Here is a 26859-nt window from a genome sequence, read left to right as displayed (position 1 = left end):
ACAAAAAACCAAAAAGCTTTCCTTATTTTCCCAGAAACCTAATTAGCCTTCTGGTACAGTGACAGGGTAGAGATACACTCCATGTTTAAGAGTACTACAGGAGGCCGGCGCTGTGGTGTAGTAGGTAAAGCCACCGCCAGAAGTGCTGGCATCCCATATGGGTGCCAGTTTAAGTCCCGGCTGCTCCACTTCTGGTCCAGCTTTCTGCTATGGAATGGGAAAGCAGTAGATGATGGCCCAAGTCCTTGGGCCCCTGTACCCATGTGGGAGATCTGGAAGAAGCTCCTGGTTTCAGATTGGTGCAGCTCTGACTGCTGCGGCCAACTGGGGAATGAACCAGCGGATGAAAGACCTCTTTCTCTCTCTCTCTCTGTCTCCCCTTCTCTCTCTGTAAATCTGACTTTCAAATAGGATAAATAATCTTAAAAAAAAAAAAAAAATAGAGTACTACAAGGGCCAGCACTTTGGCAAAGAGGTTAAGCCACCATCTGTGGTGCTGGCATCCCATATAGGCACAGGTAGGCACTGGTTTAAGTCCTGGCTACTCTACTTCCGATCCAGCTCCCTGCTAATGTGCCTGCAACTGGAGCAGAGGGTGGTCCCTGCACCCACATGGGAGATCTGGAAGAAGCTTCTGGCTTTGGCCTGGCCCAGCCCTGTTGTTGTGACCAGGGAGACATAGATGAAGCTCCTGGCTCCTGGCCTGGTCCAGCCCTGGCCATTGTGGCCATTTGGGGAGTGAACCAGTGGATAAATATCTCTCTCTTTTCTCTCTGTCTCTCCCTCTTTCAAATAAAGAAATATTAAAAAAACAAAAGTACTATAAATATATTGAACTTAAAAAAGTAAAATACAAGTACATAAATTACAACAATCTTTTTCTCTTCCAATAATATAAATGAAAAACAAGGATCAAAGGCTGAATGGGTGATTTGTTGTTCTGCAAATGCAATTTTACTATGTACAGTTAAACTCATACTTTATATTCTATTTTTCCGAGAACTCTGATGTCCCCTTGTATACCATTTTTTTTATTTATCCCGGATAACTTAATTTTAATGTACTACTTCTTATAGAAAGAAAAGCTGTGGCCTCAGAAGTCATTAGGAATCTTGTCTGAACTGTGCAGCGTCTAGGATTCTACCCTGCTTACAAGCTCACAGATTAGAATGCCAGCTTCATGCAGTCTCCTGTCTTCTACCACCAGCCACAAAACAGGAATAGACTTGCTGATTAACTTGTAAGTAGGGTAACACCTCACCGCTGTACAGTTCTTACCAGATCTACCTTTGAGTGCTTCCTCCAAGCAGGACAGCCAGGCACCTCCTTACACGCTTCCAAGAAGCTGACTCGGGCTACTGGGCAGCAGCTGAGTTCCTCATTTTGAACTTAGCTGCCATGAGAGCTCAGCCAAGTCACTTCACTTCTCTGGGCCTCAGTTTCTGCATGTACGAGGAAACAGTCATAACAGCCTAACAGCTTGTTTTCGGAAGATCAAGTAAGTTATTACTTGGTTTAGAAAAGCACATAGCAAGCATTCAAATAACATGCGTTATTAAGATTAAATACAATCAGCCACGGTATAAATACTTGGGGATACATCCCTGTTTTATAGAATAACAAAAGGTATTTGTAAGGTTAAGCAAGTTTTCCAACGTCACTCAGTCAGCCAAATGGCACTATTTAGCAGGTTTGCAACGTGCTACCACTTACAGCAGTTCACACTGACGGAACCAGGCCATGGGGTTCTAAGGCTGAAGTCCTGATGCTATCTCACTGGACAAACTGCAGGTCACAAGTAAGTATTGTGGACTGTCCATTCTTAAGACATCAGACCTGACTCCTTCAAATACTGTTGGTAGGTAACGTCCAAAGCACACAGGAAGCCCTAATTCCAGCTCACAGCCACAGTGGTTCAGAGCAGGAAGGATATCAGTGATATCGGTGGGACATGGTCTCTCATCTGGTCAATTGGGAGGATTCCACTGCAAGTCATCTCCGCCTTCGTAGACACAAAGGACGGCATCACCAGGCCTGGGCAGTCACATAAGCAGAGGCCGGGCTCCACATAGAGAGTCTGAAAGACAAGAAGCTGATGTTGAGTGTACAGCAGATGCAGGGAAAGAGTAGCACGAGTGACAAAGAACTGTGGAAATACCTGAAAATGCTTGGTGTGGCCAGGGGTGGCAGACACGGACACTTTCTTGTTGCCCATAATGGTGTTAATGGTTGAACTTTTACCAACATTCGGGTAGCCCACCTGTAAGAGACTCAGAAGTTACCACACAGTACATCCATCAAATACCCAAAGGTATTACACAGATGTTGGCAACACCAGTGAAAGCGTCTAATTACTTGAGAAGATGATCCGAAACAGATACTCTGTACTTGTTGACACTTTTTTCTCCTGTGGTGTGGGTATTTTTACTCAGCTATGCCTTCAGTGACAAATGGTCAAGCTATGTACACTGCATTTTTTAAATTTTTATCTTTTTAGCAGTTAAGATGCCATTTAAGATTCCCACATCCCACAGTGGAATTGCTCGGGTTTGATACCCAGCTTCAACTGCTGACTTCAGCTTTCTACTAATGTGGACCCTGGGAGACAGCAGTGACGGCCCAGGTGATTGAGTTCCTGCCACCCAACCAAGAGATTTATATTGTGTTCCCAGTTCCTGCTTCAGCCAGGCACAGTCCCAGCCATTGTGGCCATCTGGGGAGTGAAGCAGCAGATGGAAGCTCTGTCTCTCTCCATCTCTCAAATAAATGAATGCATATGTAACACAAATTTAACTTCTATAGATTTTTCTGTTAACTGCAGACGCTACAGTAAACCTTTCCTTCACTTTGGTTTATTCTAGATGGAGTTCTAGATGGAATACCTTCTAGATGCCTTCTCTAGCATCTTACACTTCCATGGCTAAGAATGGGGTCACCTGGAACCAGGCTGTAGGGCCCAGGGGTTTGGGTACTTCCATAGCCATTTCTGGAATTAGGGTGTATATTTATGCTGGGGATGTATTTTCCTTTACCCTGTTTGCTAAGTGGGGTCTGTGCAGCTTGTGTGCTAGCCAAGATGCTGAGATTCTCCCTAACATGTACCTGGAACATTTACAGAGTAAGTTGGAAAGGGCCACAAGATGCCAACAGAACACTGGACTGGAAGTCTGAAGACAACATTAAGAAATTTTCTCTCAAAAAAAAAAAAAAGAAAGAAAGAAAAAGTCTCTGACACAGACACACTGTGCTGAACAGGGTAGCTACAAACGGTGTTCCAAGGAGTTAAAGAGCCTAAAGCTCCAAAATTAGGAATTCATGAGCAAGCCATTCATAGAAGGATCCTCTTCAGATCAGTTACAGCTTAAATGCAAGGGACATTCCCAGGTGCTACTGAGCATAACTACCTCAGTAAAATTCGGGTTAAACTTCTAACTCTTAACTCTTCACAGGTGCACCCAAAACACATGCCTGATTATTCCTGTAAGCCAATCAGAGACCTTAAGTACCTCTTCAAAAAGCAAAAAGTAAAGCTTTTGCCTTCGTCAGGTCACAGCTGCTGCACCTTAAGGCACACATGCTGTACCTGCCTCTTTGATTCTCTCCGTAAGCAGTTATTGACAAGAAAACTCCTTAATGGGTTCTTCTATTATAATTCTGTTTAGGCTAAATGGTTTTATAATCTACATAAGGGTAACCTATCACCACCCCACTATCTGGGAGTCTGTAAGATACATTCTTTCCTTCTTAAGGGGCACACCATTTGCAATTGGTTTTGTCCCAGTTTTGCTTATGCTGATTGATAAACTTGTATCTTTCAGAACTCAATGACTTCCAGAATAACTGACCATGCAGGGCACACAGCCATTGGTGACCACAGCTCATAAAACAGATTCATTAGATGAGACAGGTGGAGCCTTACAGACCCAGCACAGGCAGGGCCTACACCCCTAATGAGCTACAGAAGATATGATGATTCTATGCCCTTCAACATCCCTTAAGAGCTGAGAGAAATACACCTGAGAGATCAGGTGGGTGTCTCAGGAGAGGCTGAGAGCTGAAAGCTGAAATATACATGATGGACCAGGCAGGCATCCCAGAAGGAGCTGAGTGTGCAGTCTGTACACAGACTGGGGCTTATAAGGGAATGAGGTCCAATTCTTCCCTCCATTTCTCCTTCTTGCCACCCTCTCCTCTTGGACACAGGGTTCGCTGGGTGTGAAATGGGTAAAATTCCACCCAAGGTTTTACTGCCCACTGTTATCAGACTGGGTAGCTCCCTTGGCCCCAGGCAGAGAGGACTGCCCTGGGGCACGTTCCTTGGGGGACGCTGGGTTTGGGCAGGACTGTGTCACATCAAACACTGGGCTGCTTGCCAAGGAGTGCTCTGAGACTGCTGGAGGATACTTTCCTTCCCACACGTGCTTCGTTTTCCTTGGGCCCCCGTCACACACACAGGCTAATTTCTAACGTCTTACCTAACAGGTGTGTAATCAACACGAGCCTGAGAGTGTGCATTCCTTACAGCTGGACTCTGCCTGTCACACTGCCTCAACCCGACACCAGTAGCAACAAGAGGGCAATGCCAGAAGCCTCACTGGTCTCCTGAGTCTGTGTCAGGACCCTCCGGTGTAGTAACTGTATGACATATTCCATCTTACCAATCCTACAGTGAGCTGTCCATCCTTCACCCTCCTTCCAGTGTGCAGCTGCTTGAAGAGGTCCAGTAATTCCTGCTTTGACACCAGGTGGCTAAGGTTGTGGATCTGCCTCTTGCATGGGGCTTTCCCGTTCTGAGCCTCAGAACCCACAGCGCAGCTCTCCTCCTGGGCCTGCTCACAGAGCTCTTCCTCAGGGCCGCTGTCTTCTTCTGAACACGTCTGCCAATCCTCCTCCTCCTCCTCCTGGCAGTCCTCATACTCACTGTCATCTTCATCACTGCTGGACTCTCCACCGGGAGGGTGAGGACCCCTGACCTGGAGACGCTCAGTCTCACCCGGGAAAGTTTCAGTCTCATCCGAACTAGAGTTTTCAGACTCGGTTGTGTTGGGCTCTCCAGGATCTCTGTTTACCTGTTCCTGATGAAATAACACAGGTCACACAAGCTGAAAAGTGTCTAACAGCTGCATCTTGCACTCTCGTGAAAAGAGCCAATGAGCAGGTTATGTGAGATGAACAGAGGACAGGAAAAGGTATGGCAGACACTGGGAAGTGTGACTACAGAGATGAGTGAACCTTTCAGAGCAAGGACACACAACCAAACCACCAACAGTGGTGCCCTTTGAGGAGGAGGAGCGGGGAGGAGCTTCAGTGCTTATACATTTCTATAGTACTTGACACTTGTGCAAATAACCTATGCTATTTTTGTAATTTAACATAAATCTTCAAGGAAAATAAGGGGAAATCTGTTAAACAGAACTCTTTGGCAGTACATTATTTTTCAATGGGCTGTAGAATAAAACATAGCATTTCTCATTAGCAATAAATCATTTAGCATTCTCTTTACACAAAGAAATCATCCTTTGTAATTTTATTTTACATTTTTAAAGAGTGGTTTTCCTATTTTAGGAAACTGCTATTCCTTCTAATTGCCTTTAACAAGTCAGAGCATAATTTTTTTTAAAAGATTTATTTATTTATTTATTTGAAAGCAGAGTTACACAGAGAAAGAAGAAGAGACAGAGAGAAAAAGGTCTTCCACCCACTGGTTCACTTTCCAATTGGCCGCGATGGCAGAGCTGCGTCAATCTGAAGCCAGGAGCTTCTTTCAGGTCTCCCACACGGGTGCAGGGGCCCAAGAACTTGGGCCATCTTCTACTGCTTTCCCAGGCTTTAGCAGAAAGCTAGATCAGAAGTGGAGCAGCCAGGACTCAAACCTGTGCCCATGTGGGATGCCAGCACTGCAGGTGGCAGCTTTATCTGCTACGCCACAGTGCCGGCCCCAGAGCACAATTCTTGTGCATGAACTCAACTCCCTGTGCGGAAGTCATTTACCAAAGAGAGGTTTCTTTTGGACTGAAAAAGGTAAAATCATTTACTGCTCACTAATGTATTAGTTCTTCTGAATCCCTACAGACAATTGAGCAGAAGTAAGGCAATTCATAGTATTACTAATTCTTGTCAACAAGGATGAATTACCTGGGATTTCAAAGTGATACAAACTTTGTATCATCTCCAAATAATTTAGTGTTCGAATGATTCAAAGTCACAGCAAGAGGACATAATGTACTCAGACATGCATCTTATATTTTAGGAAAGAAGCAGTAAAAACAAAATGTCAAGAAAAAGAATATCACATCTAGCAATTCAAAAAGACATCCAGATTACAGAAGAACCATAAAAATGTAAACAATTCTGATAAATGAATAATAAATGTAAAGAAGTTGGTGTGTTGCCACTGCGAGCTTCTCTGAATAATTTTATAGATAAGAAATCATAATCCGAGAAAACATGGTGAACGGCAGAGATTCCAAAAGGTGTCCAACTTTCAGGAAGGAATAAAGAATAAGCCAAGCACTATTAACCCAACGAGATCAGGAAACAACTCTGCAAATTAGCAGGTGAGACCTAAAAATAAGGCAGTCATCAACAGGAAGCAACCAGGGATCCATGTGCACAATTCTATTTCCTTTTGAAATTCCAAAATGCAGAAAACAATCCTTTTCCCATTTATGACAGGGTTACTGGTTTGGTACAGAACCACACAGTGATAAATATCTATTTAAACACTTCAGGGGCCAGCATTGTGGTGTAGCAGGTAAAGCCACTGCCTGCAGTGCAGGCATCCCATATGGGTGCTGATTCCAGTCTGAGCTGCTCCACTTCTGATCCAGATCTCGGGGCTGGGGCTGTGGTGCAGTAGGTAAAGCCACCACCTGCAGGGCTGGCATCCTATATGAGCACTGGTTCGAGTCCTGGCTGCTCCTCTTTAGATCCAGCTCTCTGCTATGGCCTGGGAAAGCAGAAGATGGCCCAAGTCCTTGAGCCCCTGCACCCACGTAGAAGACCAGGAAGAAGCTCCTGGCTCCTGGCTCTGGATCAGCCCAGTTCTAGGCGTTGTGGCCATTTGGGGAGTGAACCAGCGGATGGAAGACCTCTCTCTCTCTCTCTCTCTCTCTCTCTCTCTCTCTCTGCCTCTCCTTCTTTCTCTGTGTACCTCTGACTTTCAAATAAATAAATCTTTTTTTTTTAAAAAAAGGTAAACAGTAAGACACTGACTTAGGATAGATTTCTCATGTTTCAAACAGCAATAACAGTTAAGACAGCAAACTATGAAGACCAATTATCTGCTGGGAGATTTTTTTTTTTTTTAATTTTTTGACAGGCAGAGTGGACAGTGAGAGAGAGAGACAGAGAGAAGTCTTCCTTTGCCGTTGGTTCACCCTCCAATGGCCGCCGCAGCCGGCGTGCTGCAGCTGGCACAGCGCGCTGATCCGAAGGCAGGAGCCAGGTGCTTCTCCTGGTCTCCCATGGGGTGCAGGGCCCAAGGACTTGGGCCATCCTCCACTGCCTTCCCGGGCCACAGCAGAGAGCTGGCCTGGAAGAGGGGCAACCGGGACAGAATCCAGCGCCCCAACCGGGACTAGAACCCGGTGTGCCAGCACCACAAGGCGGAGGATTAGCCTAGTGAGCCGTGGCGCCGGCCTCTGCTGGGAGATTAAAGGAATAAAATATGTAAGGTGTTCAGAATGTGGTGCTGGCAGAAAATAAATTAACTAATTAGCCGGCGCCGCGGCTCACTAGGCTAATCCTCCGCCTAGCGGCGCCGGCACACCGGGTTCTAGTCCCGATTGGGGCGCCGGATTCTGTCCCGGTTGCCCCTCTTCCAGGCCAGCCCTCTGCTGTGGCCCGGGAGTGCAGTGGAGGATGGCCCAGGTGCTTGGGCCCTGCACCCCATGGGAGACCAGGAAAAGCACCTGGCTCCTGGCTCCTGCCATCGGATCAGTGCGGTGCGCCGGCCGCAGCGCGCCGGCCGCGGCGGCCATTGGAGGGTGAACCAACGGCAAAGGAAGACCTTTCTCTCTGTCTCTCTCTCTCACTGTCCACTCTGCCTGTCAAAAAAAAAAAAAAAAAAAAAAAAAATTAACTAATTAATCTTTTAAAAATTTGTTTTACTTAATTGAAAGGCAGAATAGTACAGATATCTTCCATCTGCTGGTTCCATGGCTGTAATGGCTGGAGCTGGGTCAGCCTGAAACCAGCAGCCAGAAATTCTATCCAGGCCTCCCATGTGGAAGGTAGAGGCCCAAGTACTCAGGCCTTCTTTTGTTGCCTTTCCAGGCAGGGCTGCCGGGACTCGAACCTGTACTCCAATATGGGATACTGGCATTACAGGTGGCAGCTTAACCTGTTGTACCACAAAGTCAGCCCCTTAACTAATTAATTTTGTGTTAATTTTTATGAACAGTAATGCTATATTCTTGTGGCTACTGATATTCACTACATTAATATTCTTGGTATATTGTACTTAGTAAGCCCACAAAAGGTGACAGAGTGCTATCCTTGGTCCCACCTAGTTCAACAATATTATAAAAACTGGAAAGAATATGTAGAAGAGCAAACACTAAATCTGTAGTTAATTCAAAGCTACAGGGAGTAAAAAGCAAACTGAATACTCAGAAGTGAACTTTAGGGGCAGGTGTTTACTGCCGTGGTTGACACCAGTTGGGATGCCTACTCAGCCTCCTGGAGTGCCTGGGTTGAAGTCCCAGTTCCACTCTGATTCCAGCATCCTAATAATGCAATACCCTGAGAAGCAACAGGTGATGGCTCAAGTAGTTGGGCCCCAGTTACCCAACTGGAAGACCTAGACTGAGTTTCTGGTTCATGGCTTTAGTATAGCCCCGTCCTGAGAGTTGTATGCATTTGGGAACTGAACCAGCTGATGGAAGAGCCATGTCTCTGTCTCTGTGCCTTTCAAATCAATCATTCAATAAAAATATTTTAAAAACATGAATTCTACCTTGGTTGTAAGCCGTTAACATAATAGTTAACAGCAACAGTGAGGTGGGCACAGTGGTGCAGTGGATTAAACTGCCTCTTGGGACAACTGCATTGCATACCAGAGTGCCAGTTTACGGTCTCAGCTACTTTGCTTCCCATCCAGCTCCCTGTTCATGCACCTGTGAAGGCAGGAGATGATGGCCCATGTTCTTGGGTTCTTGCCACCCATGTGGGAGACCTGGATGGAGCTGCTGGCTCCTGGCTTTGGCCTGGCCCAGTCCTAGCTCTTGTGGGGATTTGGGGAGTGAACTAGCAGATGGAAGATCTCTCTGGCATTTTGTCTTTCAAATAATATATATTAAAAAAAAAATGGAATGAGGTCTGCTAATAAGTTTTTTGTTTTGTTTTTTTTTTGTTTGTTTTTTTTGACAGGCAGAGTGGACAGTGAGAGAGAGAGACAGAGAGAAAGGTCTTCCTTTGCCGTTGGTTCACCTTCCAATGGCCACCACAGCTGGCACGCTGCAGCAGGCGCACCGCGCTGATCCGATGGCAGGAGCCAGGTGCTTCTCCTGGTCTCCCATGGGGTGCAGGGCCCAAGCACCTGGGCCATCCTCCACTGCACTCCTGGGCCACAGCAGAGAGCTGGCCTGGAAGAGGGGCAACCAGGACAGAATCCGGCGCCCCGACCAGGACTAGAACCCGGTGTGCCGGCGCCGCAAGGCGGAGGATTAGCCTAGTGAGCCGCGGCGCTGGCCGCTAATAAGTCTTTAAAAAATATTTTTGAAGGACTTTGTTGTTCAGAGGATCAACGACTGGACAACATAACACAACTCCTGAAAAGGGAACAAGTTAACAAAAACTCTAAATTGACAGGAGTATCTTGATCACAAAATATGAGTTCCCTGGAATATGTCCCAGGCAACCAACACCTGGAACAGATTCCATTAAGTGCTGCCAGTTTTAGCTGTACTAGTGACACAAAATAAGTTACCTGCTCTCCAGAGCCCTGCCATTTAAAGTAGTGACCGAGGGTCGACTGCCTAACAGGGAATCAGAGGAAGGAATTCCAGAGTTAGAGGTTAGAAATCACTAGGCAAAGGGTATTTTACTCATGAAACCTAGCTCAACACACACTAAATAGTCAACAGATTTTTGGTAGAGACAAGAGAAAAGGAGAAAGGGAAAAAGGTCCTTTGTCTAAATCTCTTCCAGGTCTAAGATTCTATTACTAATTTCTTTTCATATTTAGTTATTATTTAAATAGAGAATAAAATAAAGCTAAAACTGTTTTTGTAAAGTCTGGATTAAAAGATAAAAGAAATGACACAGTATCTTAATTTAGGGTTATTCATTTCTTTGTTTTCAAAACAAAGTCAAAACAGATTCTGATCTAGTCCTGAGATGTTCCTCTATCCTTCAGTTGTACCCTTTCGTTCTGACTTCTCTTAAGGTAATTACAAGGTCATTATGAAACTTCCGACACAGCTTCCTGCCTAAAATTAAAAAAAAAAAAAAAAGAAAAGAGGGGGCAGGCGCTGCAGCACAGTGGGTTAAAGCCCTGCCTTGAGGGGCCGGCATCCCATGTGGGCACCAATTCTAGTCCTGGCTGCTCCTCCTCCGATCCAGCTCCCTGCTATGGCCTGGGAAAGCAGTAGAAGATGGCCCAAGTCCTTGGGCCCCTGCACCCACGTGGGAGAGCCAGAAGAAGCTCCTGGTTCCTGGCTTCAGATTGGCGCAGCTCCACCGTTGTAGCCATCTGGGGAGTGAACCAGGAGATGGAAGACCTCTCTCTCTGTAGCTCTTTCAAATAAATGGAATAAATCTTAAAAAAAAAAAAAAAAAAAAAAAAAAAGAGACCACTGATGATATGCCAGACTATTTGACAACCATGGAGAAAACAACCTGTGATTCAGGTTTTCTATAGGTCATCTTTCCATCATGGCATCTAGGGGAAAACAGAACAAAACTAATTCCCACAAAATCCCCAATAAGAAAAACTGAAGCACAATTAAGCACAACTCAGAAGTCAAAATTCTCCTCCCCAAAACTCATCCCCAGAATATCCCCCAGGTCACCTTAGAGTCACCGTTCAGCTGAGTGGTTTCAGCCAAAGCCGACCAGAAGATAACCTGCACATCTTCCTTTTCAAAGTATGAGGCCCAGGCACTGCGCTGCTCAGCAGTCAACAGGTCTGCCTTGTTTATGAGAATGACGTTCTCCTTACTGGCATCTACTTCTTTCACGTAGCATTCCTAAGCAAGACAAGGATGTTAGAAAGGCTTCTTCAAACAAACACAAAACGAGGCTAATCACACCGAAGATACAACACGCGTCTTTCTGCCTCCAGTCCCAAATCATTCCTTAATTTAAAGACTCTTTAATCACAACACATCCTACTAATCTCCTCAGCAAGGTACAAAAAGAAGGTTGACAGGTAAGATTTTTGTTATTCACTAGTGCATTTAAGAATAATCTGTTCTCTTCCTACCAGGGTCCTCACGGAGGAACAGGCATCCCTCACATGAGCACAGCACTGTGTTAATTCAAGGCTGCCCTGCATTGTTTCATGCGATCCTCACACCCTACTTACTACCCTCCAATGGTGCTGTATAAACTTTGCTTGCTTGTAAGATACCATAGGGAGCAGTAACTACGGTGTGAGAGAACTTAATGGTGTGGATTAAAAAGCGGAGTGACCAGCAAAATGCTAAAATCAACAGATGCTCTTGAAAAAAAACAAAACTGGCAAATATGTAGTCACAAAGTGGCTTCTGAACTAAAAGCTAGAAAGCCCATGGAACTGTTTGCATCTTCCTGCAGATGGAAGCTATTGTGTGATAAAACATCTGTCTAAACAGTGGCATTATGCAAGCTCCTGACCTTGGGAGGAAGAGGAGGCCTAATTTAACAAAGCTGGCAGGTACAGAATGCCTGCCGACAGTCCCTGTTCTGACTGATGTTGTGCTATCCTGTGCAGGGTACCAGAGCCTGAATGTTGCCAAACGTTACTCACCAGATCCTCACATCGAAACAGGAGGGGGTTTCGGGCATCTACTATCTGCACCACGATATCACTGAAAAACAAATGTCAGATATTCCAATTGCTGGGAAGTAAGAGGGATCACTGGCCATGTAATAACAGCAGCAGCAAGCACTTTCCATACAGCAAGCACTTGACATGCATTCACGTTTCAAGGCACGATGATCCCTAGCTTATACATGAGAAAACTGAGGCTGAGATCAGTCAAGCAAGGTCACGAGCTAGTCAGCAACGGAGCAGGAACAGGGAGCCAGGCAGCAGGTCAAGCCTACTCTGATTTCGCCCGGAGGGGCTCAGATGACACCTCACTGCTGAAACTGCCACTCTAACTCTATTAAGCTCCCCTGGGCAGATAAGTTTTCCAAAAACTTCAGGCCAAAGTGAAGTCTACCAAATATTTACTTCCTAATCTGCATTCATGCTAAGGCTTCAAAAAAAAAAAAAAAAAAAAACACAACAACAACAACTAATGAGTCATTTGCTGACAGCTGCCACGAGAAGCCAGTATTTTATTTAAATTGAGAACGACAAAGAAGAAAGCTTATACCTAGCAAACCATCATCCACTGATTCTAAGAATGTGTTTAAATGGCAAAAATCCAAAACGGCAAAATATCAACTAGAGCTGCCACTCTGAAGCAGGAATGTGGAGGCCAGCTTCTTCCATCACGTGGAAGAAGACCTTCTGCAGCGGAGAGCAAGCCCCTCGGATCCCTCACAAATGTGCTGGGGACTACAGCAGCGCAGCCCAGCCCAGCCCAGCCCAGCCCAGCAGCCACAGGGCAGCAGCACCCCCCACCCCCAACCCTTGTCTGGTCAGCCAGCCTTTTCTAAGCTAACCTGAATAAGAAGGAATCAAGGTTACCATTTAGGGCAGCAGTATTGACAATTAAAAGTGCATTTTCTTTCAGAATAGTTAAAATCTCAGCATAATTTTGTGATTCAAAGGAACACAAAGACTTGCTAATTTTTGATAAATCATTTTAAGTTCTCTAATTAAGCTGGTCCTAGCAGCATTTCCTTATAATCTCTCTTTCAGACTGAATCAAGCTGAATGACTGCAAAACTTGGACAAGACCTAATAAACTGAAACAGACACCTCAGACACACCAAAAAGAACAGGCATTTCCTGCCCACACGGCCTTAGCAGTTTGCTGTGTTTCAATGATATGTTAGACAGCAAACCTCTTCTGATAACTCCCACTGAAATCAAAGAGGCAGATGGCTTAGCCAGCCTGTTACCAAACAGGAGACATCTGCTGTAGGCAAGACATCAATAAATATTTCCGCTCAAAGATGTGGTAGTAGTCGCTTTATTAATAATATTTCTGTGTAACTCAGATCTATTTTCATGTAATACAAACTATGTCCTTGAGTGAGAAACACATTCTCACTCTAAAAAAATAACAAGAAACAATACATAATATTGTAATCTAAGTGAAGCTCTCTCTGGGGGAAGCAGCTGTTAATTTAGGGGCATAAAAAAAGTGTGTAATGAACCTTCCTGTTCAACACGGAAGCCTAAATACTTATGGTTCCCTTTAAAAACTACAAAAACCAATGTAAAAGCTGCAATCCATTAGAACACCAACAACAAAAAAGAACAGTAGCAACTGAGAAATGTGAAACCAGTAAGAAACCAGCCTGTTTCTGCAGCCCCAGAGCCCCAAGGAGGCTTAGGGTTAGAAGTATCTTCTCTCCTTCTCAAGGCAAGGGAGAGGCCCAGGGCTCTTAGGATGGCCTCCTCCCATTCAGCTGCCCACCTGCAAGGCACCTCTCAGCCCCCCTGCCCACAGCAGCAGCAGCAAAGGGACTTGAGACGCTCCAGAACCGGCATCTCTGGCGCAGGAGAAGGTGGGATACTGAGAAAAGGAAGATTAAACCCAAGCCTACATCCTGAACTGGGAAGATGCCTAGCCTCCTTGCTCATCATATCCCCATTTAACCCTATGTCCAGCAAAATAATTCTCCTGAAGAAACTGGCCCTAAAACAAAGACCTACAGATATTAACATCTCGGGGCATTCCAAGGAAAACTGCTCCCAGCCCAGGCACCTTACGGGGAGGCTCACCAGTTGGCAAACTCCACCTAAATAGGTAGGCGTGTCAATCAACTTTGTAAAGCTTTCTTAAAAATGAATAGAAGACAAACATCACTAGACAGCTGAGGAAGGTTTCTCACTTGAGTCAGAAACCAGAATAAATATACAAAAGAACACAGAGCAAAGAATATCTAACAAAAAACTGTCAGTGCATGGCGCGGGGGCCCAGCTCCAGGTCAGTGTGGCAGTGTCTCAGGGCCTGTACCAGTTCTCTCTGGAAATAAGAACACAGGCTCTCCCAGCAGCACAGCCCCTGCACTGCTGCGGAGGCACTGAGGGAGAAGAGGCCATCTGCTCCACACGAGTTCCCCAGGACAATGACACTGGGTCTCCCCCAGCTTCCCTCAAGCCCAACGCAAGAAAAGGGGTTTGCCTGGAGTCTGAGATCAGGCTAGGTCAGAGCTGCTCTGATCTGCCTGCACCAGCCAACAGCCCTCTCTGCCCCTGAAGAGCAGGCTAAGTGACTCTGGGAAAAAACTGACATATAATTCACATATTAAAATTTACCCTTTTTAGATTGTACTGTTCAGTAGTTTTTAGTATATTCACAAAGTTGTGCACTATCCGATTCCAGAACATTTTTATCACCCTTAAAAGAAATATGATTTTTACAAGTTAAATTCAAATCCCATTTTCTTAGTAACAATGTTAAATGTGGTAATAATCTTTCCCAAGAATTTCAATTAAAGCATCCTGGCTTTCTAGTTAGTGTTCTTACAAGGTACATTTTATAGATTTATAAAAAGAAATTCAGTTTGATTCTTTCTTTAAAAAAATTATTTAGGGGCCGGTGATATGGCATAGAAGGTAAAAGCTGCAACCTGCAGTGCTAGCATCCCATATAGATGCCAGTTCAAGTCCTGGCTGCTCCACTTCTGATCTAGCTCCCTGCTAATGTGCCTGCGAAAGCAGTGGAGGTAGGCCCAAACATCTGGGACCCTGCCATCCACGTGGGGGACCTGGAAGAAGCTCCTGGTTCTTGGCTTCCAACCAGCCCAACTCCTCCTGGCAGCTGTGTCCATCTGGGGAGTGAACCAACAAACAGAAGATCTCTTCGTCTCCCTCTCTCTGTTCTCTCTAACTCTGCCTTTCAAATAAAATAAACAAATCTTAAAAAAAATGAGGTTTAAAAATTATTTAAAATATAAAGTCCATTTATGAAGTCTATGAAAATAATTCAAATACTCTTTGACGAAAATAAAAACCTTTTTACTATACATAGAGAGGCAAAATTAAGAGAGAAATTTGATCTATTAACTTCTATCAGTAACTGTCCCTAGTATGATGTGGCAAAGAACGAAAATCTCCCATTCTCAGTGCGTCAAAATCATTCTTTTCAAAGCTCAATTAAAAAAAAAATCACCCCTAGGGGCTGGTGTTGTGACACAGTGGGTTAAGCCGATGCTTACAATGCCCACGCTCATGTCAGAGCACTGGTTCCAGTCCCAGCTGCTCTGTTTGTAATCCAGTATCCTGTTAATGAGCCTGGGAAGACAGCAGAAGATGGCTCAAGTACTTACTTTGTCCCTGCCACCCGCTTGGGAGGCCCAGATTAAATTCCTGGCTCCTGGCTGGCCCAGCTCCAGCTATTATGGTCATTTAGGGAGTGAACCAATGGATGAAACATTTCTCTCTCTCTGTGTGTCCCCTCCCCTGCTCACTTGCTCTCATTCTCTTTCTGCCTTTCAAATAAATCTTAAAAACAAAATTCATGCTTCGATTTCCTCCAGTTCTTATGAATCTGTTAATGACAGGCCTTGCTGCCTTTCTACCTGTAATATACAGAAGCACGCTCTTCTTGTATTTTACTAGATATTGAGTTCTCTGAGTTCAAGGACTGCATTTTTTTTTTTTAATTATTTGAAAGGCAGAATGACAGAAGATCTTCCACCCACTGGTTCATTCCCCAAATGGCTGCAATGGCCAGGGCTGGGTCAGGCAGAAGCCAAGTGCCTGGAACTTATTCCATCTAGGGCTTCCAAGTATTTGGGCCATCATACACTGTCTTCCCAGGGACATTAGCAGGTAGCTGGATGAGAAGCACCAGCGTTCTGTTGTATTTCCTCTGCCTGTGCCCCTGGTGCCTGGCCCAGCTGAACTCCATAAAAGTCTGAGATGAACTTTCACATTTGCTTCCCCCATAGCACATATGTTCTTTGTAAGCATGAACCTACCCTTTCTCATGCCCATATTTTTCATATTACCAGGAGGAACTCAATATACATTTGTAGGGTAACTACAGGTGCTTTAGAATTCATCTACACACACTTATCAACGCCCTCATCTAATAACAAAACACAGTCCATTTTAAAATATAGCACTAGATTTTCAGTGTTTCTAATTCCCAATAACTCTTTGCATAGCCTGTACCCCCACCCTCAACCAGATGCTAAGCCCATGAGCACAGATCGAATCTAACTGTACTACAATGTCTTCATTACACAGAAGAAAACAGTCACTCACCTTCTCTCAATGACCCTCCAGAGCTGGCGCCAAAAGTCCAAATTTCGCTCAAATGGAGTGAGAATCAGCTTTTGTTCCTCTTCTAGCCTGGCTTTAGAATGAGAAGTTTATATCTTTGCCAGGTAATACTTTCAAGGAGCTTAAGTGCTCCAATTCATTACAATAAAAAAATCAGTACACAAATACTTCAAATTTTATATACCCCTTTAAAAACTGAGACAATCCAAAAGCAAAATTTATGAGCATCACACTCCACCAAATTCCAGTTTCATCCCTAAGTCAGGGAAGCCCTGGAAGCTTTCTGTGTCACACAGAGGCAGGTCTCTCACAGCGCTTCCTGACAGAATGCGCTGCTGGGCAGTGGCCAGCTGCGGCGCTCAGCGGCTGCAGAACAGGCTGGAAGGAGAAAGGCCAGGAGCGATCAGAGCCAGCGCTCATCCTGTGCAGGACGCACTTGTGAGGACTCGAGACTTCCGAGGGAGACGGCACCACGAGCACAGTGCTATGTGGAAGCTCAAGGTTTTGAGGCACTCACCGGACAAGCTGACGCCTCCATTTTAGGAAGTTGTCTTTCTCTGCCTGTTTGAGTTCTTCTGGGCTAGTGTTTTTGTCCCAGTTTGGTCTGAAACAATCAGAAAGGGGAAAAAAATTCCACACACAGTTTATCAAAATAAAACAGGGAATCTGGATCTAATAAAGGGAAACAGGAAAAATAAGAACACCAGCTTAAAAAGTTCACACTCAGTGGACTGGCGATGTTCCAAGTTCTTATTCAACTCACCTTCTCGGTATACACAAGAACTGTCTGTTTTCCTCGTGGAGTTTCTTAATTCTCTGGCTCTCTTCGAATGACAGGAGTCCAGTTCTAGCCTCAGGGAGCACAAACTTGATATTAAGCTTCTCTGTTCATGGGAAAGAAAAGTACTGTTATTAAAGAGGCAACACTGACACCAAGGGTTGGTCATTTTGATAAACTTGAGAAACCACAAACATGAAAATCTAAAACAGATTTTGAACTTTCTTATTCTTCTAGCCTGGAGTAAACTGTAATTTCCAAATAACAATTTCTATCAAAGATCTTTTAAAGCTTTCAAGAGGTCAACTGTTTTTTAAGTACAGGTGTTATAGAACTCACAGGCTGGACACATTTCTAGAAGCAGAAACACAAAGTGGGGAAAGAAACTGTCAGGATTCAGGACTATCAATGTGCTTTTGTTAGAGGGAAAGTAATTTTAAGTCAATGCAAGTTGGTGGAAACGCAGACTTAGTGAAGAAACAGATCCACTAAGAACCGGTGACCTTTGTGTAGGGTGTTTAGGAGGAATACCCACTATCAGTGCTACATCAAAAATGTTTACAAAGCCAAACCTATACACCAGACCACTGACCCGGCCTCCACCCCTCAGGCAGCTCTGGGCCTCCCCTATTCACTGCACACAACCTCCACAAACTCTCCATGGGCAGTGGGAACTCCACTGGAGAAGATCACTTGAGAAGCCAGTGAAGCCTTCCCACAGCAATGCCAAGGAAAGGTTCTGTTTCAAAGACATGGAGACATCGTCAGCAACTTCTCAACTGTAAGCAAAGACTGCAGTCTGCTATTCTCATCAGACAACCACCATATCACATGGGACATCAGTCTGCATAATCAATAATCTGGCATAATAAACTCAACCTCACCACGATTCTCATCCATGTCATCCTCAACCAACAGTCAAAACACACTGTCCTCCTGCCCCACAGCTGATATTCCACACTGATTCCTTCCAGTGATCTCCCACTCATCACTGCCACTTTGCCTTGTCCAACCTCTGCAAATTGCTGAGCCCCTGGATTCTCGCCTTTCTCCCAGTCATCTACCTTGTAACTACCTCCATAGTTAGCTGAAACTACGTGGTACTTCCCTTCAACCAAGTGCTCAAATTCCTTACCCCACTGCACTCACCCTCCAAATATCCAACCACCTACTCTCTTTCTTAGTTCACTGCTGCAGGAAATCACACAATAATGCAAGAAACCCGTCACTGCATACATACAGGCTCCAACATCAGCTATGCCCTGAAGAGTTCCTGGAAGGACAAAACGCTTCTATGGTCTTGATTTATTTCTCCTATTCCCTAAATGGTAGCCGCCTTCTTTAAGCCCCGTTACTCATCCTCTGCCCACCCCTTCTGCCCCCGAGCTTGTGAAGAGAGAAACCAGAGCTCTCAGGTCTGCAGCCTTCCCTCTTCTGGCCTCTAAGGAGGCTGAGGTCCTCCTCTTGCACGAGTTCATGTACCCAACTCTGCTTTCAATGCCATTCTATCCCATCTCCTCATTAATCTCCATTTTTGTTTTATGCTCTGAAAAATTAACTTCTTGAAAAAAGATTTATTGATTGATTGATTGATTTGAAAGTCAGAGTTACAGAGAGAAAAGAAGAGGCAGAGAGAGATAGATGGGGAGAGATAGATGGGGAGAGGGAGAGGGAGAGGGAGAGGGAGAGGGAGAGGGAGAGGGAGAGGGAGAGGGAGAGGGAGGAGAGGGAGAGAGAGAAAGAGGTCTTCCATACGCTGGTTCACACCCCCATTGGCCGCAACGGCACCGATCCAAAGCCAGGAGCCAGGAGCTTCTTCTGGGTCGCCCATGTGGGTACAGGGGCTCAAGCACTTGGGCCATTTTCCACTGCTTTCCCAGGCCATAGCAGAGAGCTGGATCAGAAGTAGGGCAGCCAGGACTTGAACCGGTGCCCACATGGGATGCTGGCACTGCAGGTGGTGCTTTACCCACTATTCCACAGCGCCGGCCCTGAAAAATTAACTTTTTTAAATCAAGTCTGTTCACCTTCCTTTAAAAAAAATTTTTTTTAAGAATTTATTTATTTATTTGTAAGGCAGAGTTACAGAGACACAGACAGAGTGACCAAGAGAGATCTTCCATCCACTGGTTCACTCTTCAAATGGCCAGAATGGCCGGGCCAAAGCCAGAAGCCTGGAACTGCGTCAAGTCTCCCATATGGGTGGCAGGGGACCCAAATACTCAAGTTATCTTCCACTGCCTTCCCAGGCACACTGGCAGGGAGGTGGACTGGAAGTGGTGCTGCTGGGACTCAAACTGAGAATTATATGGGTGCAGGCACTGCAGGCAAGGGCTTAACTATCTGTGCCACACGCTAGCTTAGAAAAATTAGCTTTTAATTATACAATCACATACCACATCAACCCTTCCTGATAATATATGAAGGTAAACATTCTCTTTGCCCAACCTCAAACCTCTTTCTCTGCAATTTCCATGCAATTCTAGTTCACTCCCTTCAGGTTATCAATTAAATGTGTAGTCTTTCAAGTCTCTTTTTACTGTTCATATATACACATGGAATTTTTTTAATGCAAAAGATACCATGCTACATGCACATTGCATGAAATCTGAAAGAGCTGAGCTCACAGAAGCAGAGCATAGTGGTCACTGGGGCTGGCGGGACATTGTAGGTCAAAGGGCACAGGATTTCCCTTAGGCAAGATAAAGTATGTTCTGGAGAACCAATGCATGGTATGGACTACAATTAATAGTGTACAGTATGCCTAAAATTTGGTACAAAAATAAATCTTGAGTGTTTCTCACCCCCACCCCCCGCTCCGGCCACATACATACACAACTGAGGTGATGGATACGTCAGCTGGACAGTGGTAATCATTTCACAATGCATACTTAAAACCAACCATAAAGTTGTATACCATAACTACATACAGTCTTAAATTATCAATTAGACCTCATTAAAGCCGGGAAAACAAACAGAAGAGGAAATCTGAATCACACGGTGTCGCTCCCCCTCTTCGTGGAGGAACGACACAGGACCCTGCGCTGTTCTTTTGTCTGTTCGGCCCTTCCCGGGTTTGCTGCTGGTTCTTCCCGGGTTGGCTACCGACCCTTCCACCTCCGTGGAAGGGCGGTTCCCCCTGCCACTTTCCCCACTTCCGCGGGGGAGCGGCACACCGCCGGCCAGCTCTCTCGGGGGCTGCTCGGGTGTTCCTTCAGATAGATGTTCCCGGTGCATGTTGTCTCTCTCCTCCTTTATAGTCTTCTTCCACCAATCCCAACTCTGCTACCCACAAGCCGAGTACGCTGCTCTCCTCCAATCAGGAGCAGGATCAGCTCCTGGAGGTCATCACTCAAGTTGGCAAGAGGCAGCTGTGTAGAAGCTGTTCGCTCCTCTCCCAGCGCCATATTGCGGGAGAGCAGATGCATAGAATAAGTCTTAATTCCAGTAACAGTCTAGTCCAAGTTGCTCCCCACAACATGGTACACCTGTTAAACCCCTGTAAAGGCTCCCTCTATACGCTTTATGCTCTCTGGAATTTGGCCCCTGCCCACCTCCTTGGTGTGTCTGCACATTACCTCCTATGCCCCCGCACCATCACAGCCAAACCTCTAACCAGTTTTGAACAAAGGAGGCTGTGGCTTCACATTTGGGCCTGCACACACTGCATGCCACCACACAGGGCCCTGCATCATTTCACTGTCACATCTCTCAGTGTTCAAGTTTTTGCTCCGGGATCAGGCTTGCCCCAACTGGCTTTAGCCTTCCTTCAGATACGAGCCACCTTTCTTAGAAGCCCACTGTCTCCTATAGACTTCGTCCATAACAAAGTGTTACAGAAATACAATTTATCCTATTCAACCCTGTACCCTGAGTAGCCAACGCAATGCCAGCGTGAATAACTGCTAAACAATGTGATTAATGGGTATCTGTATATTAATGAGGAGCAGAAACATTAGTTTATACTGCTATTTCGAAATGTGCCAGGCACTTTTCCAAGTGCTCAGAACATACACAAAAAGACAAGAGAGAAGACTAAAACAAATCGTGTGCACAGCAAACTCCCCATGATGTGAGGAGTGGCACTTTACAACACACATGAAACTGCCCAACAGCACAAGGCCCGAATCTGTCTTCTAATAATATCAGAAAAAGTTTTCCAGAAAATGCCAGAACTGTCCACCACAATGTCAGCTGAGTTTCTTGAACTAGACACAATGAAGCTGAATTCCAAGTGTTGTTGAGAGGTGAATTTGAAACAAATGCAACCCACTCTGTGTCTCACAGCTTGGGTTCAACTGGACCTCCCCAGACTGCTTCTTGCTTCTGGGATATGTGCCTTTGAGTTAGACGGCCCATTTGTGAGTTCACCAAGAGTCTCACACACTTCCAAGGAGGCTCGTTGGTATCTAGTCAGCAGGACGGAAGGGAACAGTGTCAAGGGCACCCAGCGATGACCTACCAGCTATGAACTCTGTTCCTGCGAGCTCTGCAGTTGCCAGGAAGTCATCAAGGGAGCTCTGTTCTGTCACCGACTGAAGATTAAGACGACCCCAATCATAGCCATCATTGAGTTCACTTGTGTGCAACTACGAACAAAATACAAGTAATAAATACATCTGCTCTCTCCTGCTACTGACAACCAAACATTCTAAACTTCCTTGCAACTATTCTATGTTTTTTAGGTTTTTATTTCTTTTTGTTTTATTTGAAAGTCAAATGTTTGCATTAGCCAGGGCTGTCTGGAGCTCAGGGCCCGATCCAGGTCTCCCACATGGGTGACATGAACCCAAGTACTTGAGGCCTTATCTGCTGCCTACCAGGTTGTGCATTAGCAGAAGGGGAACAGTAGCCAGGATTCAAACCAGGCACCCCCACATGGTATGCAAGGATCCCAAGATGTGACTTCTGCTGTGCCATGTACCCTTATTCTATGACTGTAGCCCCTTCAGAATCCATACTACTAATAACTAACATTTTAATGAGAACTTTTTTAAAAGATTTTATTTATTTGAAAGGCAGAGTTACAGAGAGGGAGAGACACAGAGAAGAGAGAGAGATATCTCTCGTCTGTTGGTTCACTTCCCAGATGGCTGCACGGCTGGTGCTTGGCCAGGCCGCAGCCAGGAGCTTCATCGGGTCTTCCATATAGTGCAGGAGCCCAAGGACCTGGGCCATCCTCTGCTGCTTTCCCAGGCAAATAAGCAGGGAGCTGGATTGGAACTAGAGCAGCTGGAACTCAAACCAGCGCCCATATGGGATGCTGGCACAGCAGGCGGCGGCCTCACCTGCTAAGCCACAGCACCTGCCCCTTACTGAGGTTTAATAAAATGCTAGTGCAAACAGCTAAATTGATTTCCAGACACAACCCAAAATTTTCTAAACATAATCCTAAGCTATATGCTCTGTAGAGGTAAAAGAAATGGAAAAAAGTTAGAGTCAAAGTTTATACAGTTTGCCCTGGACCACAGAATCTGCAAAACTGAGAATAAAGAGAAGACGTCTTTAGACTGCATATTCAACTCCCCCGTTTCCTAAAGGCCATGTTGACAACAAGTTTCTTCAAAAGCAGTTCAAATTACCAGTGCCTACTGTCCAGAGCACTTGTGACCTGGTGAGTTTTGACGAATAAGATAAGTCTTTCACTCTGCACACTTCACATGATGCAGTCAGGGGGTGCGACAGTGGCCCAGGGAGCATCGGAGCTCACCCCACGCACAGGATTTGAGAGCCGATGACCAGAACGATGGACACAATCACAGCGCGTCACCCACTTTTCTAAAAGGATCCTACTCTGATCTCCCCTGGGCCAAGGAAGTACTAGAGCGGCTTGGAAAAGAACGGCTCCCCTTCCACAGCTGAGCCACCAGGGACGACAAGGATGAAACAGGGATCTGAGTTATCTTCTATTTCCGGGGGCACTCAAGCACAAGATCAATCAGTTCTTTGAAGAAATCACTACAAAAACAAACTCTGCTCTTTCCTGCTCAGAAACGTCCAAGGGCTTCTACAGCTGCCGGAGCAAAAATCCGATGCCTTTAAGACATCCTGGCAGCCAAGAAGCTGCAGACTGAGCAGCCTCGTCGCTACACTAGCCCTCCTTTCAAACCTCTTCCTCTGAACCCTGGGCCTTGTCCCGAGAATCTACTTTTCAAACTTCCCCTCACCCTTCCAAAGCGTACTCTCGAAACTAAACAGAAAGGAACGGATGACATTGTCTGTCTCACCCAGGAGTCAGCGTGACGGTGGCTACGGCTCCGCTGAGTCTGATGGCGGACGAGGGTCCGGCCCAGCGACCCACTGCCCGGCGCTCTCCTCCGACCCATTACAACACGGCTTCTACACCGATCTCCGTCCTGCGCGTGCGGCTTCCGCCATGCCGAGCTCGACCCCCGGAAGTGACGTATGAGAGAGCCCAATTAGTGCAGACCCAAAATGGAGAGGGGAGAATGGAATGAATGCTTTTTGCTTACCTTGACCTATCCGGCCCTCTATAATATGGCTGTAAAAACTGTTCTATGAATTTTTCCTTAGTTGTTTCCACGAATGTCCCAAACTGGGACAGAATGATTGAGTTAAAGGAATGGTACATTCCCTATTTGTGCGTCGGTCTTTAGGGTCCGGCGAGAAACTAGGACAATTGGAAAATATGCCCGTTCATATTCACGCGACTGACCCCGCCTCCGCGGTTGGCGTCAGGAGCAGGCGGAGATTCGGCAGCAGGGTGTTTCTGTGGCGCGACGGGGACAGTTTCTTGGCGCTGGTTTCCAGCCGGCGTCCCAAGGTGTGGCGTCGCCACGGTCTGGCCCCGTGACTAAGTGTTTTTTGTTTTGTTTACCTAGCCCTCCTTAGCCGCCGCTCGGGGAGGAAAGGCTTGGCCTGGATGGGAGTTGGAACGGGAGCTTGATCGTATTTCCAGAGCTTGGCAAGCTTGTCCGGAAAGGCGAGAGTCTGACTCTAATTTCTAACAAACGATGTTTAATAAAAGTTCTAGACAAAATGGCATCCCCGTGAAAACAGAGAGCCGACTGCACCCGGCGTCCGGGGCGTTTGCTCCTCTCGTAGCGGTTAGGGCACCCGGTGAAGTGGACGAAGTTGTCGGCCGCTCTGAGGCTGAGAAGCACAGAGGGAACCGGAGGTGGTGCGGCGCCGGGCGTCGGGAGTCGGACGTGCTTGTCCCCGCGTCCTGCGCCCGGCCGTCCCGGGGAGAGGCGCCGTGCGGAAAGCGCAGGGTCCGGGGGGTGCCTGGGCCAGCTACATCGAGCGTGTAATGTGCGGAAGCATGATGCTATGCATCATACGTATTAGCAGCCTTGTCGTTAAAAAAAAAATAAGATTTTATAAAAAGCCAAGTCACAGGGACCCAAACGCCATCTGGTCCAGTCTCGCCCGAATGTGCATCTGGTGTCCTTGGGCTTCTTGTCAACAGGAAGACTGGTTCAAGGGCAGGGGTGAGGCCTGGGTCTCCGGCTCTAACACGCCTCCGGGAGATCCCTGGGCTACTGGCGCGTGGGCCACACTGTGAGTAGCACGAGTCCCCTTGGCTAGCGATGAAGGCACTGAAGTGGCTGAGGGTCGTTCACCCCAAGTTAGGGGCGAGCAAAGCTGGGACCACACCACTCACCCGTTTCTGGGTTCCCTCCCATGCCCTCTGCACCCAGGGGGAGTGAACTTTGGGACTCACCCAAGCATAGGAATTGACAAAGGTTTCAGAAGGGGAAGGTGGTGCTCACAGGCCAGCAGAGGAATGGAGCAGGGTGTGATTTGTCCCATTTTCCAACGTCAGAACAGTGTGTCTCTGAGGTCCCCAGACAGAATCTGCAGAAGCAGGACAAGGAGAAGACCCGTGGGACAAAGTCAGCACAGGTCCTGGCGACTGCTCTGCAGTTGAGTGATTGAAGAGAAAACCAATTCATGAAAGTAAAGAGTACATGGACTTTATTTTATTATTTTATAAATTAACCTCTTGGTATTGTAATCTTGGTGTAGTCCTTTCCTTTTTAAGATTTATTTATTTATTTTGAAAGGCAGAGTTACAGAGAGAGTGGGAGACAGCAAGGTCTTGCACCCATTGGTTCACTCCCCAAATGGCCACAACAGCCGGAGCTGGGCCAGGCCAAAACCAGGAGTCAAGAGCTTCCTCTGGGTCTCCCATGTGGGTGCAGGGGCCCAAGGACGTGGGCCATCTTCCGCTGCTTTCCCAGGCCATAGCAGAGTGCTGGATGGGAAGTGGAGCAGCCAGGACATGAACCTACCAGCATTGCAGGCTGTGGCTTTAATCCACTGCGCCATAGCACCAGCCCCAAGTACATGGATTTTATATTTTAATAATAGTAGTAGGAGATGGTATAAAGAAATCCACCGTGTCATTCATAGAAATCCAACCAGGAACCTGGAGTGTCACTCTTGTTCCCTTTTCCAAATTTTGTCACCCTCCTCTAGGGATTTTGAGAAAGCAGTGTTTCTATTGCTATTCTTTGAAGGGCTCCAAGAAATCTTGATAAACTGAAGTGATCATTTAATCAGGACTGGGGCAGGGTGCCAAAGGACGTTGACTTGGTGGGATTAATTAGCAGCAACTATTCCCAGCTTATATAGCATAGATGATTCCAACATTTCCCCCAAGATGTTACTCAGATTTACCAATGACAGGTTCTCTGTTTATGTCCTGGTTGTCCTACTTGGCTAATTGGCTTAATAATAATACTAACTGCTGTTTGGTGAATGGAGCAGACAAGATAGAACTGCAAGACCATTGCCTAGGAGTTTGGGGACAGGGGATACGACTTTGGCTCAGATGGATGCATTTATTTTCCCAATAGCTGGGCTTTGCAAGTAAAAGCCTGGCTGGCTAGTTGTCCAGAGAAGAGGACAAGGAGGAAGGGAATTGAAGGTGTTTAAAAGACAGGACTGTGACACCAGGATTCAGAGGCATGAAGCAAGATTGAGGGAGAGTGAGGCTCCCGTGATGGAGAACTGAGTAAGCTGCTGGCTGCGGCCCGAGTGAGGGGGTTGCGAAGATGAATCAGCCCAGGTCCCTGCCCTGGACTGCGGGAGCTGTTCTGCCCACACACCTCAGGGAACAGCACCAATCCAGCCAAATCCCCCCTCACTTTGTCAGGCCAGAGGAAATGCTCACCCGCCAGGCTGTGTGCGGAAGAGTGCTCAGATCCTCCTCTTTCCCCACAAGGCTGAGCCCTTGTGTTGAAGCCAAGATTCTCTGAACAGTCGAACCCGTGGAGGAGGTTGGTTTGGGGATTGGAACCCTGGTATCCAGCTTCCAAACAGCGACACAGGGCGTGTTCTTCCTTTATGGCATTGCCTAATGCTTGCTTTCCTGAGTCTGCACAAATGTAGTTACAAGTTCTGAGACACACAGGCCAGGCTGTAGCTTTCAGCCATCCGGCTCCACATCTGTCTGAGGAAGGAGACGGAATGTGGATGGGTTTCTGTTTTGTTTTTCCTTCCACCTCTTGGCCAGAAATGTGCCAGAGGCTGAAGAATTGTCCCAAGGCAAGCT

General features: G+C 46.3%; 1 protein-coding gene across 4 annotated transcripts in view; it reads right to left on the bottom strand.

Moving 5' to 3' along the window:
* Positions 1 to 24564, bottom strand: part of LSG1 (large 60S subunit nuclear export GTPase 1) — a 40358-nt gene extending 15794 nt beyond the window's left edge. Inside the window, exons 1-10 of one of the 4 annotated variants that reach the window (XR_001794699.3) lie at positions 23567 to 23737; positions 21802 to 21928; positions 17325 to 17445; positions 17079 to 17165; positions 16544 to 16630; positions 11954 to 12014; positions 11016 to 11192; positions 4659 to 5075; positions 2159 to 2260; positions 1934 to 2077 (exon numbers count right to left, since the gene is read on the bottom strand). Coding sequence is in view for 2 of the 4 variants with exons in the window: in XM_002716520.5 (XP_002716566.2) it covers positions 1934 to 2077; positions 2159 to 2260; positions 4659 to 5075; positions 11016 to 11192; positions 11954 to 12014; positions 16544 to 16630; positions 17079 to 17165; positions 17325 to 17445; positions 21802 to 21928; positions 23567 to 23665 (1422 nt within the window). In the remaining 2 variants the exon portion in view is untranslated. Of the gene's footprint in view, positions 1 to 1933; positions 2078 to 2158; positions 2261 to 4658; positions 5076 to 11015; positions 11193 to 11953; positions 12015 to 16543; positions 16631 to 17078; positions 17166 to 17324; positions 17446 to 21801; positions 21929 to 23566 lie in introns of all 4 variants that reach the window. The other 3 variants (XR_011387986.1, XM_002716520.5, XM_008266690.4) reach the window with 3 other exon arrangements.
* Between the last annotated feature and the right edge of the window lie 2295 nt (positions 24565 to 26859).

This window comes from Oryctolagus cuniculus, chromosome 4 (genome assembly GCF_964237555.1).
Source record: "Oryctolagus cuniculus chromosome 4, mOryCun1.1, whole genome shotgun sequence".
NCBI lineage: Eukaryota > Metazoa > Chordata > Mammalia > Lagomorpha > Leporidae > Oryctolagus > Oryctolagus cuniculus.
Note: the sequence above shows the minus strand (reverse complement) of the source record. Positions and strands in the feature narration are given on the sequence as shown.